The following is a 17,745-nucleotide window of genomic DNA, read 5'->3' as shown; positions in this document are numbered from 1 at the left end:
GGGTTGGAAATAGGATACAACTTCAAGGGTAAATTCAACAAGAGCTGCAAAAACAGAGACAGAAGTACGTGTATAAATCATACGCCTAGTATGAGTCTGAATTGGCTGCGCGATTTATACACGTAGCACAGGTCCCTGCGGTTGCAGCTCTTTTAGAATTGAACTCTTGATGTTGTATCCTATTTTCAACCAAGGTTTCTCTCATCATAATGCCACAATCCACCCAATCTTTATGAAGAACGGGTGATCAATGGTCGGCCTGGACTTGGTATAGTCTTTCCGCTGATCGATAGCTCACAACAAAACGTTTTCCACTGTACACTTTTTCACTGTACCTCAGTACATGCAACAATAAAATAAAGCTAAACTATTGCCATGCTGTCTCTTTCAATCAAAAAAATCAAGTCAGGGATAATAGAATGAAAACAGGCCTTTGGCCGACCATCCATTCAACCATCAGCCACACATTTACACAAATCCTCAAATAATACCTTTTTAAAATACTTGCCCCAGATCCTTCCACACTAGCAACAATTTACGGAGGCCAATAAGACTACTTACCCACACATCTTTTTGAATGGGAGGAAACTGGATCATCAAGAGATAACCCAAGAAGTTGCAGGGACAACGTGCAAACTCCACACAGACAGCAGATTGTCCGGATTGAACCAGGGGCTCAGGCGCTGCGTGGCACCAGCTTTCTCACGTTGAAGAGTTAAGCAGCAGGTGCGACTAAGGGCTTCTGAGAGGCATGGCAGCGAGCTTATGATTTCACTTCATAAAATATTGGTTACAGTGGCACAGCAGTAGAGTCGTTGCCTCAGCTCCAGAGACCTGTGTTCGATCCTGACTACGGGTGCTATTTGTGTGGAGTTTGCCCGTTCTCCCTGTGATCTCGTGGGTTTCCTCCGGGTGCTCTGGTTTCCTCCCAAATTTCAACGATGTGCAGGTTTGTAAGTTAATTTGCCCTCTGTAAATTACCCCCGAGTTTGCAGGGAGTGGATGAGAAAGTGGGATAACATAGAACTAGTGTGAGCACTAAACTAAACACTACTGCTGGAATGGTGCAAACAATTGTTAATTGCAGTTTCGAACAAAGGTGACACAAGAGGAAGAACAACTACTTTCTTCAACAAAAGGCAGCAGAATGATGATAACCAGAGGCACAAAAGAAGAATGATGTTGCAAACCTTATAGAAAATCTGTGAATAAGGGAAAGGGTGGTACACAGGTCTCCTGTGAATGGTACCTTTGTACTTTTATTCATTCACTAAACCTGTGTAATCAAACCACAAATAAGGCGGCTATCACTTGGCTCCACAGTGGAGTGGCCAGTAGAGCTGCTGTCTCAGAGCGCCAGAGCCTGGGTTTGATCCTGACCTCAGGTACAGTCTGTGTGGAGTTTGAACATTCTCCCTACGACCAAGTGGGTCTGCTCCCATTTCCACCCACATCCCAAAGACGTGCAGGTTTGTAGGTTAATTGGCCTCTGTAAAATTTCCCCAAGTATGAAGGGAATGCATGTGATAGTGGGATAACAGAACTGGTGTGAAGGGGTGATCTATGGTCAGCATGGATACCATAAGCCATACGAGCTAGAATTCGGCCATTCGGCCCATGGAGTCTACTCCATCATTCAATCATGACTGCTCTATCTTTCCCTCTCAAACCCATTCTCTGCTTACCTTTGATGCCTTACTAAAAGATAGGATAGGTTTAGAGGAATATGGGCCAAATGCAGGCAGGTGGGACTAGTGTAGATTGGTTGGTTGGTTGGCGTGGGCAAGTTGGGCAAAAGGGCTTGTATCGCTAAAGGGCTTAAGGTGGCATAATGGCGCAGCAGCAGAGCTGCTGCTTTACAACGCCAGAGTTACGGGACAGAGAGGGAGGAGCAGCACGACGGCACAGCAGTAGAGTAGCTCCCTTACGACGTCAGGGACGCAGATTTGATCCTGATTAGGGGCGCAGTCTGTACAGGGTTTGTACGTTTTCTCTGGGTGCTCCGATTTACTCCCACACTCCAAAGACGTACAAGTTGGCTTTGGTAAATAGACAATAGGTGCTGGAGTAGGCCATTCGGCCCTTCGAGCCAGCACCGCCATTCAGTGTGATCATGGCTGATCATCCAAAATCAGTACCCCGTTCCTGCCTTCTCCCCACATCCCCTGACTCCGTCAACTTTAAGAGCCCTATCAAGCTCTCTCATGAAAGTATCCAGAGAACCGGCCTCCACCGCCCTCTGATGCAGAGAATTCCACAGACTCACAACTCTCTGTGTGAAAAAGTGTTTTCTCATCTCCGTTCTAAATGCCTTACCCCTTATTCTTAAACTGTGGCCCATGGTTCTGGACTCCCCCAACATAGGGAACATGGTTCCTGCCTCTAGCGTGTCCAAACCCTTAATAATCATATGTTTCAATAAGATCCCATCTCATCCTTCTAAATTCCAGAGTGTACAAGCCCAGCCGCTCCATTCTCTCAGCATAAGAGAGTCCGGCCATCCCGGGAATTAACCTTGTGAACCTACGCTGCACTCTCTCAATAGCAAGAATGTCTTTCCTCAAATTAGGAGACCAAAACTGCACACAATACTCCAGGTGTGATCTCAATCGGGCCCTATACAACTGCAGAAGAACCTCTTTGCTCCTATACTCAACTCCTCTTGTTATGAAGGCCAACATGCCATTCACTTTTTTCACTGCGTGCTGTACCTGCATTGACCGATGAATAACCTCACATTTATCCACATTAAACTGCATCTGCCATGCATCTGCCCACTCACCCAACCTGTCCAAGTCACCCTGCATTCTCATTATGTCCTCCTCACAGTTCACACTGCCACCCAGCTTTCTGTCATCTGCAAATTTGCTAATGTTACTTTGAATAACTACATCGAAATCATTGACGTATATTGTAAATAGCTGCAGTCAAATTATCAAATGCTTTATGAACGTCCAGGTACACTACATCCGGTACACTACATCCACTGGCTCCCCTTGTCCATTTTCCTAGTTACATCCTCATATAATTCCAGAAGATTAGTCGAGCACGATTTCCCCTTCGTAAATCCATGCTGACTAGGACCATGCGATCCTATTACCGCTATCCAAATGTGCCGCTGTTTCATCAGCATCTTCCCCACCACCAATGTCAGGCTAACTGGTCTATAATTCCCTGTTTTCTCTCTCCGCCTTTCTTAAAAAGTGGGATAACATTAGAAAATGAACACCAATGCTTCCACGATTTCTAGAGCCACTTCCTTAAGTTCCTTGGGATGCAGACCATCAGGCCCTGGGGATTTATCAGCCTTCAGCCCCATCAGTCTACCATTTCCTGCCTAATCTGGATTTCCTTCAGATCCTCAGCCACCCCAGATCCTTTGGCCACTAGTACATCAGGAAGATTGTTTGTGTTCTCCTTAGTGAAGACAGATCCAAAGTACCAGTTCAACTCATCTGCCATTTCCTTGTTCCCCATAATAAATTCACCTTTTTCAGTCTTCAAGGGTCCAACTTTGGTCTTAACTAATTTTTTCCTCTTCACATACCTAAAGAAGCTTTTACTATCCTGCTTTATATCCTTGGCTAGCTTACCTCCGTACATCATCTTTTCTCCCCGTATTTCCTTTTTAGTTATCTTCTGTTGCTCTTTAAACATTACCCAATCCTCTTGCTTCCCGCTCATCTTTGCTATGTTGTACTTCTTCTCTTTTATTTTTATACTGTCCCTGACGTCCCTTGTCAGCCACGGTGGCCCCTTACTCCCCTTGGAATCTTTCTTCCTCCTAAGAATGAACTGACCCTGCATCTTCTGTATTATTCCTAGAAATACCTGCCATGGTTGCTCCACTGTCATCCTTCCTGGGGTATCTTTCCAGCCAACTTTGGCCAGCTCCTCCCTCATGGCTCCATAATCCCCTTTGTTCAGTGGACACCTCCGATTTACCCTTCTCCCTCGCAAATTGTAGATTAAAACTTACCATATTATGGTCACTACCTCGTAATGGCTCCTTTTCCTCGAGTTCCTTATCAAATTCGGTTCATTACACAACACTAAATCCAAAATTGCCTTCTCCCTGGTAGGCTCCAGTACAAGCTGCTCTAAGAATCCATCACTCAATCAATCAATCAACCAACCTTTATTGTCATCTTGCAAGCAACAGTTGTACAGTGCAAAATGAAAAGATGTTTCCCAGGGAATACCGGAGCATCGCACATGAAATTTAAAACATTTCACACATAATAACACTAAAAACAATCCAGTCCCTGATGGAACAGTATAAATAGTTAAAAGCAGGTAAAACAACAACGTTAAAATACAGTCAAACAAATCATAAAAATGTCCGGGGCAGCTGATTTGAGTGGCCAGTGCCAGTTATTAAAGTGGCCAGTGCCAGTTATTAAAGTGTCCGTGCCAAGCCTCAGAATCAGGTGACTGTGAGTACAGAGTGACTGTTTAGCAGCCTCACAGCCTGTGGCAGGAAGCTGTTTAGCAGTCTTGTAGTCCGGGCTTTGATGCTGTGATATCTCTTGCCTGATGGCAGGAGATCCAGGTGTATGTGGAGGGGGTGCAGTTTGTCCTTAGCAATTCTCTGAGCTTTTTTCAGACAGCGGCTCTGGATCACGAAGGCACTCCACAAACTCCCTTTCTTGGGGTCCAGTACCAACCTGATTTTCCCAGTCTACCTGCATGTTGAAATCTCCCATAACAACCGTAGCATTACCGTTACGACATACCAATTTTAACTCCTGATTCAACTTGCACCCTATATCCAGACTACTGTTTGGGGGCCTGTAGATAAGTCCCATTAGGGTCTTTTACAATTCCTTAGTTCTAGCCATACTGACTCCACACCTCCTGTTTCAATGTCACCCCTTGCAAGGGACTGAATTTCATTCCTCACCAACAGAGCTACCCCTCTGCCCACATGTCTGTCTTTTCAATAGGACGTATACCCTTGAATATTCAGTTCCCAGCCCTGGCCCTCTTGCAGCCCATGTCTCTGTAATTCCCACAACATCATACTTGCAAATACTTGGAAATTGTTCCTCGTGTGCAGGATAGTGCTAGCATGTGCGGATTGCTGGTCGGCAAGGACCCGGTGGGCTGAAGGGCCTGTTTCAGTGCTGTACCTCTAAACTAAACCAGGGCTGGTTCTGCACTACATGTGCTGTCTGCACAGAGTTTGTACGTTCTCCCTGTCACATTTATTTTCTCTGGGCGCTAGTTTGCTCCCACACTCCACAGATGTACAGGTTTGTAGGTTAATTGGCCTGGTTAAAAAAATGCAAATTCTCTCTAGTGTGTCGGCCAGTGAATGGAGATCGCTGGTCAGCAAGGACCCGGTGGGCCGAAGGGCCTGTTTCCGCATTGTTTCTCTAAAGTCTAGTTTGAACGGGTGACCGATGGTCAGTGTGGAATCAGTGGTGTGAAGGATCTGTTTCCCATGCTGTATGTCTAAACCAAGCATGGGTTTTCATTAAATAAGCAAGACTCTGAGCAGTTATACAACAGAAATGTACACAGTATTCTTACCTGGCTGTGCTGCAGATGAGGTCTGTACGTCATGCTACTCTGGGTCAGCTCCTTTTGTTTCATCACGAGCAGTCGTTTCTGTTCCTCGCCGAGGTGGGAAAGCTGCTGCTGCTGCCTCATGTACGCGAACATTGCGGTTTTGTTCTGGTTCTGTACCACCACTCTTTGGCCGTCGGACATTTCGAAATGGGTCAACCGTTTAGTGTTAGCGTAGTTCAGCAACGGAGCCTGGCTGCTCGTGGAGTTTGGCCCCAAAGAGTTCGGAGGCTGGCTCAGAATTGCCACACGATTTGGCTGCAGGTAGGTGCCACCAGCTTTGGCGGAGCTCTTTGGTGGCATGCTGGCCATGGAAAGTTTCTGATTGAAGCCCTGCTGGTACAATGAAGGGCTGCTGGGCTTCTCGTGGCTGAAGGGGCTGCCCAGTGGACTTTGAGTAGGTGCCGCCGACCAGTTCTGGACCTGGTTGGGCGAGGTGTGTTGTACCTGCTGCTTCTGCATGAGTTGGGCCCTCTGCTTCTGGTTGGCAGCCATCTGCTGGAGCTGCTGCGCATGAGAGCGCTCTACGGACATCGCAGGGTTGCCAGGCAGGAGAACACTAGATGTAGGCCTTGGGCATGCTGGAGTGGGCCCCGTGGCTTGTGCAACTGGCTGGGAGACTGATGGGGCAGTAGTCACAGAAGCTAAAGACACGCTCGGGAATGAAGGTCCTGAGGGAGATGGCCTAGGCTGCGGAGATCCTGTTTGTTCATGCTCAAATGAGGATGGAGAAAACTCTGTTTTTATAATGATGTTGTCTGATAAGGAGGTCTGATCAGAACCAGTTGGTTCAATATCCTTCTTCTCCTCAAAATCCTCATTGAAAAGATCCTGTATATCTTGATCTGGCACTGAACGATTTAATTCATCAAACAACTCCTGCCATTCTTGTTCGTTCAAGTTAATATCCGGGAACATGTTGTTCTGGGAGAGAGAAGTACCTGATGGGTTGACACAAGCTAAATCCAGAGATGGTTCTTGCTTCAGCTCCTTAATAAGAGTGAAGCCATCAACACCGTCACTGTTTCCGTTCATCTGCACATTGGAATCCGGAAGACATTCTTTCTTCAAGTTGTCCAAGTTTATAGGTAGATTCCCATTGCCTTGGGTTCCATCCCTGACAACAGACCTTTTTTCCCTTGTGTGGAGTGGAGACATAGATGGCATCCCATTGGAGGAGCCATTAACCACAAAGTCCCCATTCAGTTGGAGCTTCTTGGTCCCCAAATAGCTCCCGTCCACAAACCCATTCAGCTGATCTCCATTCAGAGGAGAACCGTCGGCTTTCAATTTTCTTTTCACCCGCTCGTGAAGCTGAATGAAAGTAAGACAGATAAAATTAGATTAATTCGAATATCTTCAGAAATCATTCAAATTATTAGTATTTCAGTATCTATTTTGCCAATACCAAACAATGCCCCATCCATCCACTTTCTTTCTAAATATAAAAGCCCTGTCCCACTGTACGAGTTCATTCAAGCGTTCTCCCGAGTTTGCCCTGATTCGAACGCGGAGATTTACGGTAATGGCCGCTCGTCGGTACTCGGGGCTCTCGTGGACATTTTTCAACATGTTGAAAAATCTTCACGAGTCTTCCCGAGCTTACCGCATTTCCCGAGTACCTGCCGTTAGCGTCACGAGCCGCTAAGAGACGTCCCCGAGCTCCGACGTACCCGCTACGTTCATTCTACGTGCTTACCACGAGTTTGATTTTTTTTTTTAAACTCAGGAGAGCTCTTGAACGAACCCGTACAGTGGGACAGGGCTTTTACTCTGTACAAACATGTTAATGTTTGTTCTCAAAAATGCACTTACTTTAAAAAAGACTAGGGATTGATTAAAATAGAGTTTACAGTTTAGAAATACAGAATGGAAACAGGTCCCTCATTCCACTGTGTCCATGCAGACCATCGATTACCCATTCACATTCGTTCTATGTTAGGTACAGATCCAAAAAGCTGCCAATCCTTATTTTTCAGAGATGCTGCCTGACTCGCTGTCTTTATGTCTATCTTCAGTATAAACCAGCATCTGCAGTTCCTTTCTACACAGGCACATGGATATGCTGGGAATGGAAGGATAGGGATCAAGTGCGGGCAGAGATTAGTTTAATGTACATTATGTTCAACATGGACATTGTGGGCAGAAGGGCCTGTTTCTCTGCTGTTCTGTGTTTTCTTTAACTACCAACAGGATATATAAAGGTTTATATATAGGTTTAAGGTGAAGGGGGAAAGATTTAATAAGAATCTGAGGGGGGTAACATTTTTACACAAAGGGTGGTGGGTGTATAGCCTAAGCTGCCAGTGAAGTTAGTTGAGGCAGGGACAATTGCATCATTTAATAAAGAATTAGACAGGTACATGGATAGGACAGGTTTAGAGGGATATGGGCCAAACACAGGCATGTGGGACTACTGTAGATGGGACTGTGTGGTTGGTATGGACAAGTTAGGCCGAAGGGCCTGTTTCCACGTTGTATGACTCCATAAAGAGGTAAATTGCACAGCACATTGGTTATTTCAAAGATAAATGAAAATTATAAAAACACAATTATCTCAACTTTAGTACCTCATTTTGTACCTCAAAAGTACGCAAGGAGCAAATCTAAGTTTATATACCCAATAAGTAAATTACTAATAGTGGCAGGCTGTAACACTTTGTAGAAAGGTTCAGGTACAGAGAGACAAATTATATATAGGGCAAAGGACAAAAGGAAGAAATCCAGGAGCACGGCAGCACCCTGATTGTACATGGCACTCTAAACTGCATTGTCCTGGATTAAAATTGTGTTCACATTTAAGTAAACATTTTACAAGACATGGCTCAGTTGAATCATGTTTTTAAACTTTGAGTTAAAGGTGCATGGTGCCATCTATTGCTCAACTGATGTCATTACTTGGAGCTCAAAAATGGACAGAGAGAGAAAGAGAGAGGGAGGGGGGGAGGGAGAGAGAGGGAGGGAGAGAGCTGAGGGGGTGGAGAGTGAGGGGTGGAGTGGGGGGGGAGGAGATGGGGGCGGTAGCGAGGTGGTTTTTGCTCTTTTTTTCTTCTACTTACGAGGGTTTTCGTTTCTCTTTCTTTTTTCTCTTGCTCTTTTTTTCTCTTTTTTCGTCTGTTTTCTGCTCTCTTTTTTTTCTTTTTTTCCGGTTTTTTGTTGTCTGGTTCATGTTTGAGGTTAATGGCAGTGAAACAAATGAGAATATGAAAGGGACTGGGTGGAGAGCAGGAATGTGTGAGAGTTGCTGCAGATTAAACTAGTTGAGGTTGAAGAGACTTCAAATTCCATCAGAGGGGCAGAAATGAACAAATTGAGATTGAAATAAACACTAAAATCTGTGGAGAGAGATTGTAATGAGCCCAAACAAAAGAGGTGGTGCTTCACCAGCGTACTTTGCTTTTGACTTTAGAGATATAACACGGAAGCAAGCCCGTCAACCTATCGAGTCCGGGCCGACCAGTGATCAACCCGTACACACTAGGGGGAAATTTACAATTTTTACTGGTCAATTAAACTACAAATCTGTACGTCTTTGGGGCGTGGGAAGAAACTGGAGCACCTGGAGAAAACCCACACCGTCTCAGGGAGAACGTACCATCTCCATACAGACAGCACCCATAGTCAGGTTCGAACCTTGGTCATTGGTGCTGTGAGGCAGCAACTCTACCGCTGTGCCACCCTAACTGATCTGTGACACTTTTCCGACAAAGCCCCAGACTGCAGTCAAAAGTAGGACAAAGAATTAGAATGACAGGTGACTGGAGGTTTGGCGGTCACCCTCGCTGCACTGTAGAGAAGACTCCAAACATGAAACCAAATGTAGATTGGGAGATCTGCGGTCTTTGCACAACAGTCACTCCAGTTATTCCATCAGGTGGCGCCGTATGATGGCAGCCTCGCCAAGGTCTATCTTGTTCTTTTCTTCTTTTTTGTTTTTAGTTTGTTGGTAAATGTATGTATTGATGTATCTTTAGTTTTGTATTATGTGGGGGGTGGGGGAAACTTTATTTTATCTCTTTCCTCGACGGAGATGAGACTTTTCAGTATCGTATCTCCGTTCGCACTGCGGCCTAACATCGAGGAGCTGGCGGCCTCTTACTGGGGATTGACTTTGGGGTCACCAACCGCAGGAGCCTTCAGACTTAACATCGTGGAGCTTGCGATCCCTTTGTCAGGGATCAACTCCAGGAGCTCCAACCACAGGAGCCTGCAGACTTAACGTCGTGGAGCTCACGGTCCCTTGGTTATGGACCGACTTTGGGAGCTCCAAGCAGCAGGAGCTTCGAATGCCCCGTGCGGGAGCTTCGACCGTCCTGACTACGGATGGTTCGACTGCCCCGACTGCAGGAGAAAAGGAGGGAAGAAGATAATACGTTATTGCCTTCCATCACACTGCACTGTGCTGGATGTTTATGTTAATTTTTATGTAGTTGTGTGTCTTGTTGCTTTTTTGGTATGACTGTGTGGCAAATCAAATGCCTTATATGTTTTTACATACCTGGCTAATAAATTAATTACAAAACAATACAAGCTTCCAGTCACCTGTTTCACTCCCACTCTGTTCAGTCTTTTTTAGTTAAGGTTAGTTTAGTTTAGAGATCCAGCATGGAAACAGGCCTTTTGGCCCATTGAGTCCACACTGATCATCGATCACCCGTTCATACTAGCTCTATGTTATCCCACTTTTTCCATCCATTCCCTGCACATTTGGGGCAATTTACAGAAAGACAATTAACCGATAAACCCGCACGTCTTTGGGATTTGGAGGAAACTGGAGCACGTGGAGGAAACCCACGTGGAACGAACAAACTCCACACAGATGGCACCCGGGGTCAGGGTCGAAGGGGTACAATATTCAAATTTCACCAACACCAGAAATTATAGTCGCTCTCATGGTCCTATTTGTAGGGCCTGGGCACAATTTGTCATGCCACACTTCAAAACAATGTCATAAGTACTTTGGGATGTGGTTATGAAAGAGATGGATTTTCTCTTTTTCTTTTCCTACTTAAAATTAAATGTATTTTATCCTGCAATATTTTCAAAATGGAGGGATTCAAGTCATTTCCTCATATTGCATAAAATAATTTGTGGGGAAACACCCAAGTCATGCAATGTAGGTCAGCAGTGAAGCTCAGACCGATTCAATGCAATGCTTTTGCTTTGCTGAGCTGATCGGGAGGAAGCACACTCACCAGGCTTGTGGTGTGTGTCATTTCACATTCACATCAAATTGTGTAATCTTTTAATAGACGCTGTGTACCCAACCCAACACCAAAATGTAACTTGGGCAGTTCCATTCTAGCTAAAGCTTTACGGCGAGGGTTTGAACTTGAGAAATGAGAGTAATATAGACTTCTTCAGTTCTTCAAGCCTGTTCCACGATTCAGCAAGATCATGGTTACCTTCCATCTCAGCACTATTTTCCTACCGTAGCCTTCTATCTTTCAATTTATTGAATATCCAAAAGTCTACTGTCCTTAGTATTGAATGCAATCAAACTCTCCAGGACAGAATTCCATAGATTCATATCTGTATGAGAGAAATTCACATTCACATAACCTAACCCTTATTCTGAGATTGACTCCAAGTTGTAGGTTCCAGTCTGAAGAAACATTCTTCCCACACCTACCCTATCAGAATACTGTACATTTTAATAATGTTACTCATGCGCCTAAATTCTTGAACAGACCTTGACATCTCAATCTCTCCTGACATGACAGATCTGTGATCTGAAACAAACAGACCAGTAATTCTACCTTGCATTGTCTACAGAGAATGTAGTCATACAGCACAAGCTCTTTGACCCAACTCATCAATGCAGACCCATCCGAACCAGTCCCATTTTCCAGTTTGGCCCATATCCCTCTAAATCATTCCTATCGACGTACCTATCCAAGTGTCTTTTACATGCTGATATAGTACCTTCCTCAGCTACTTCTTCTGGCAGTTCGTTCCATACACCCACCACCCTCTGTGTGAAAAATATTACCCCCCCCCCCTCCCCCCCCGTTAGCATTAAATCTTTCGCCTTTCATCTTAAAACCTCTGTCCTCTGGCTCTTGATCCCCTTACTTTGGGGAAAAAGACTCTGCATTCACCCTATCTATATCTAAAAGAACACCCACTCTACCAAAAAGTACCTTTTTCAAATCTCCGGGATATAGATAAACTAAGCTATCCCCATACAAAAGAAGGTAGACACAAAGTGCTGGAGAAACTCAGAGGGTTTCAAGACCCTTCAGACTCAACTCAAAACAGCACCTATTCATTTTCTTTAGAGATGCTGCCTGACTGAGCTACTCCGGTATTTTGTGTCTATCTTTAGTGTAAACCTAGTGTAATCTGCAGTCCCTTCCCACCCATACAAAAGAATACTGTTAAAAATAAGGTTGTTAAAGACCACTAGCAGTGCAAGTATAGTTTGACAGCACTAGATGGCCGTAAATGTGATGTCACAACATTAGACCATTCTGAATAGTCACTTCTTCAACCAGTGCTGCAGGTTAGCGTCTACAACATCAGTCACAGGTACTTAAGACTTTATCCACAACATCGCCAATCCCAACCACGAGCAAGATAAAGGAAACAGGCACATGGGAGCACAGCCTTACAGCCAAAAGCCCCGATTTGAAAATATATTGTTTGCCGTCATCCTAACATCAGGAGGTTAAAATCCTGGGATTTCAAACACAACGTGGGATTTCAAACACATCGTCCAAGCAGAACTGCAGTAAATCAAGGCATCAACTTGCTTGATTGTAATAATGTATCGGCTTTCCACTGACGCAACAAGCAACTTTTCACTGTACGTCATGACAATAATCTAAACTAAAAACCCTCAACCAAGGGCTATTACAGTATTGTGTACAGAGAGGTGTGTTACCGACCGCACTGCTGCACTGGACTGCCTACTCTTTCCTGCTGCTGTGCCAGATGCATGCTCTTGGTAAACAATGAGCTGCCCCAATGACCGATGTGGAGAATCAGCCTTATGAGGGTAGTGTGGAGCAACCACCAAGACCACCAGCACATTGAATGGAGACTGCCAGTACCTGCCCCCAAGTGTTGGTAACCTGCCTGGATGCCATGGTCGCCCTCATCACCACTTGTTGAGTATAATGGCAGCTGCTGTTTTGGCTGCACAGCTGTCTCCAGCTCAGAGATGTCCCTATGTTCACAAGCTCAATATCCCGACTGCCACTTCATTCCTCGACTATACCCTTCTGGCACAATATAAAACGCTCCCATCTACCCGCAAGAAATCCATACTTGCCTTGGCTGGTCGTTTTCTTTTTAACCTACTGACAATATTTAAAGGCCAGTTTATTCTCATATTGTCTTTCTTTGGTCAATCTACTCATCCCCTTTTACAGAGTTGTAAAATCCTATCTTTGGCAATTTATAAGATGATCGATGTATTATTATCTTTAATTTCTCTAATTTAGCCATGGATGATGTTTGCCCCAGAGGAGATTTTTTTTTCTTCAAGTAAGGATCATTTCTTTAAATGCTAGGCATTGATCAGCCACTGTTGTACCTTTCAATACATTCTCCCCAATCAATGTCAGTTAACTCTCTCCTTGTGCAAGTGAGTCTGGTCCACTATTAAAACCATAGCTTTCTATCTCTTGGACAAGGGGCTGTTGCTATGATAAGAGATTCAAAAGGTCTGAATATGGGCCCTGATCTGAATCTACCCATGTTCTCCAGAGATACTACCTTCCTTCTTAGTTACTCCAGCAAATTCGGTCTTTCCTTGCATCTTGCTTTGCTAATTTTTAAATCCAGATTAGGATCCTTCTTCAGACTGAATATAGGCTGGGAGGGTGGGAGGCAGGGAGGGGGTGGGGAAGATAGCTGGAAAAGAGGAGGGGTAGGGCAAAGCATGGCAGGTAATAGGTGAGGGGGTGTTTTGATAGACAGATGGTTGGACATCTATAGTGAATTTTCATTGGACCACCACAAGTATATTACTCAGACCAAACAGCACTGTAAGCATTGATACCTCACCAACAGCTTCTACAAATGCAGCAAGATTTCCTTACTTTATACTCTAATCCCACCACCTCTTGCAGTACAATACAATCTCACTGAAAACAAAACGTCTTCTCTGTAACCAAGAACTAAGAAGATGGCACAAAGTGGCGAACAATGCCCATTCCATCACGGGTACTGACCTCCCCACCATTGAAGGGTTCTATCCACAAGAGTTTCTGCCTCAAAAAGGCAGCCAACATCATCAGAGACCTACACCATAATGGCCATGCTCTCATTTCACTCCTGCCATCAGGAAGAAAGTACAGGAGCCTGAAACTGTAACATCCAGGTTCAGGAGCAGCTTCGTCCCTACCACTATCATGCTATTGAACACTACAAACTGCAAATAGGCTCCAAACTATATAGACATGGGGCATTATTTTTGATTTGCGTGTTAATTGTTTCATTGTTTATTTATTTGTCTATGGTTTATATATATACATATAATATACACACACACAAACATATATATACACACAGTGAACTTTTTCTCATTTGTTTTTTTTGGCTTTTACAGAGTACTATCTTTACATGTCAGTTGTGATGCTATTAGTAAGAATTTCATTGTTCTGTTTTGGGACATGTACGACAATAAAACATTCTCTACTGAATCCATTCTTTGGCCCACCTTACTCACCAGTGTCCTGTGATGTAAAATAAACAAGTTTTGTTCAGATTGATGGTATATTTTACAAGTTATTGACATTTTAAACTTTACAAAAATCACTTTTCAAAGCACTTTTCCATGCCCTGCATTCAGGGCAAGCCGCGTTCGATGTCACAATGGGGTCCCAAATCTCTTTACATTAAAAATAAATTGTGATTTTCAAAAAAAATCAGTTTTAATCAAATTCTTCCATTTTTATTTACAGCTAACATTGCGTTTAGGTTATTTGAAAGAAAAAACAAGATTTTATTGAGAATTTCATATTTTTTTAAAATGTGATTTTCTTTGTGGACAGGGTGGGTGGGGGAGATGGGATAGGGGGGAGGTTTCATTTTAATAAAACATTGCGATTTTCATTGTGGTGGGGTGGGATTGGGGGGAGGTGAGGAGTGGGGGAGCAGGTGGATAGAGGGAGAGGAGGGGGTTAGGGAGGGGAAAGGGGGAGGTGAGGAGGGAGTATGGGGAGGAGTGGTGATATGGGGAGGAGGGGGGAGTGGGAGAGGTAGGGATTGGGGGGGGGATAGAGGGAGAGGAGTTTAGTGGGGCTGTGAGGAGTGGGTGAGCTGGGAAGATAGAGGGAGAGGAAGGGGGTATGGAGACGAGAGAGGTTATGGAGGGAGGGAGTGACTGAGGGTAGGGGAAAAGAGAGGGAAGGAGTGTGGGAGGGGAGGAGGAGAGGGGAAAGAAGAGGGAGGGTGAAGAGGAGGGGAAGTGCTGGGGGATGAAGGGGAATGGAGGAGGATAGGGGTAGGAAGAGGGATGGCGAGGCACAGTTGGGGGAGAGTTACCGTGACTCGCTTCACAACGGGAATCTCTGGCGTCACAACGGGAACCCCTCAGCCGCGCCTGCGCAGTTGGGGGCTACGGGTCAGTGGTGGAATATTGCCTTGGGGACGGGCCCAACGGGTCCACACCTGATCTAGTAATAGGTTATAAATATCCAAAGTATTGATCCTTGTAGCACGCTATCAGCAATCGGCTCCCAATCTGAAAAAGATTCACTGAGTCTCGATGCTTTCCTTCTTTTAAACAATCCTCTGGATACACATGGGAATAGGCATCGAAGATAGACACAAAATGCTGGAGTAACTCAGCGGGTCAGGCAGCATCCCTGGAGCTCCAGAGATGCTGCCTGACCCGCTGAGTTACTCCAGCATTTTGTGTCTATCTTTGGTGCAAACCAGCATCTGCAGTTCCTTCCTACAAATAGGAATAGGCAATTCAGCCCATCAACCCTGCCCCAGTGTTCAATATCACCATCTTCCCCAAGCCGCAACTCCTTGTATGCCAGTTCCCAAGAGCCTTTATATCCCCAAACTTTCCAAAATGTACCTGCTCCTTGATCATATCTCCAAGATAGAGAATTTCAGTAATTTATCATCATCTACGAGAAGAAATTACTCCACATTTAAATGATCACCGCCATATCTTTGAACTATTTCCCTAATTCGGGACTGCAACAAGTGAGTACATCTCAACCTCTAACCTGCGTAGAAAGGAACTACAGATGCTGGTTTATATCGAAGATAGACACAAAGTGCTGTAGTAACTCAGCGGGTCAGGTGGCATCTCTGGAAAAAAAAGACTTTTCAGGTCGGGACCTTTCTTCTGACTGGAGACACAGACCTCGGTCTGAAGAAGGGGTTTGGATCTGAAACGACACCCATCCTTTTTCTCCAGAGATGCTACCTGACCCGGTGAGTTACCCCAGCACTTTGTGTCTATTTTCAACATCTAACCTGTCATGTTCCCTTGGGACCCAATATGTTTCAACAATTCCCCCTTGTTCAGAGAACCCAAAAGAATGCAGATCTAATTTCTTCAGTCATTCATTCAGGAAGTTGCCCGGTGTTTTTCTTTGGACTTCCACCAATGGCAATATATCTGTTCTGAAACAAGTGACCAAAACGGCACAGTAGACCTAGAGGGGCTTCACCAACACTTTGTATAAATATAACAATACTGTCCTATTTCTAATCTCCAACATGCTTGCAGTTGTCCAAAATCACATTGAATGGCGGTGCTGGCTCGAAGGGCCGAATGGCCTACTCCTGCACCTATTGTCTAAAATGCCATTTGCCTTTCCTAGTACCAGATCAGGAAGGGATCGAGTTATAGGGAGCGTATTGGATAGGCTAGAATTTTTTTCCTTAGCAGGTAGGCCGAGGAGTGTCCTTATAGAGGTACACACAATTATAGTCATAGATAAGGTAGATAGTCAGTCCTTTACTTAGGGTAGGGGAGTCTAAAACTAGACTAGTGTAGATGAGGCATGTTGGTCAGCGTGGGCAAGTTAGGCTAATGCGCCTGTTCCCGTGCTGTACGACTACGCCTCTATGATTTCCCCATCATTCAATTTTAAGCTGATTAAGGGTCTTGTCTTTCTTTGTTGAGGTTCTATCTGCAACATCTACATCTATCTTTAACAAGGAAAAGTACTTGTTCAGATCCTCAGCCATGCCTTCTGCTCCCTTTGAACATTTCCTTTATTGATCCGATGGTCCACACCCCTCCTTTCACAACCCTTTTCATGTTCACACACGTAGAGATGATTGAAAACGCCACATTCCTAGGAGTTAACATCACCAACAACTTCTCCTGGACCAACCATATTGATGCAATGACCAAGAAAGCACACCAATGCCTCTACTTCCTTAGAAGACTTAGGATGTTTGGCATGTCCCCTACAACTCTCACCAACTTCGACAGATGCACCATAGAAAGCATTTTATCAGGATGCATCACAGCTTGGTTTGGGAACAGCTCCATCCAAGACCGCAAGAAATTGCAGTGAATTGTGGACGCGGCCCAGACCATCACATGAACCAACTTCCCTTCTATTGGCTCCATTTACATCTCACACTGCCTCGGCAAGGCCAGCAGCATAATCAAGGACACGTCGCACCTGGGCAAAAGGTATAGAAGTGTGCAAACAAACGCACACCACCAGATTCGGGGCAGTTCCCTCCCAGCTGTAATTAGGCAACTGAATCAACCTACCATAACCAGAGAATAGTGCTGAACTACTATCTACTCTTTGATGACCCTCGGACTGTCCTTGATTGGACTGTTGGCTTTACTTTGCACTAAACGTTATTCCCTTATCTATACACTGTAAATGGATTAATTGTAATTATGTATTATGTAATTTCTGATGACTGGTCATAGACGCCGAGGTGCTTTTTCGTTTCATTTCGTGACCCAAATCACGTATCAACCTGTATTTATAACATATTGTGTAAAAATATTATAGAAATCATACGTGAAACTTGTCAAGACCAAAACCTGCACATATTTTGAAAATATGAGAAAAACCTCCAATTTTCCAATGGTAATTGTCTAATCAATGCACGTTTGACATCGAGTCAGACGCCAATTGACCAATCATGTGCGTTGTTTCATGGTAGCTAGGCAGCGAGCACTGGTATCATGAGAGAGAGAGCGAGGGCAGAGAGAGAGAGAAAGAG

The 17,745-nt window shown here is 44.6% G+C and overlaps 1 protein-coding gene across 1 annotated transcript in view; it reads right to left on the bottom strand.

The window, feature by feature from the left end:
• Positions 1 to 17,745, bottom strand: part of maml1 (mastermind like transcriptional coactivator 1) — a 51,521-nt gene that overhangs the window by 15,550 nt on the left and 18,226 nt on the right. Inside the window, exon 2 of the mRNA XM_033029727.1 lies at positions 5,536 to 6,885. Coding sequence (XP_032885618.1) covers positions 5,536 to 6,885 — 1,350 coding nt within the window. The remainder of the gene's footprint in view (positions 1 to 5,535; positions 6,886 to 17,745) is intronic.

Source organism: Amblyraja radiata, chromosome 11 (genome assembly GCF_010909765.2).
Source record: "Amblyraja radiata isolate CabotCenter1 chromosome 11, sAmbRad1.1.pri, whole genome shotgun sequence".
Lineage (NCBI taxonomy): Eukaryota > Metazoa > Chordata > Chondrichthyes > Rajiformes > Rajidae > Amblyraja > Amblyraja radiata.
This window is presented reverse-complemented; position numbering and strand designations above follow the sequence as displayed.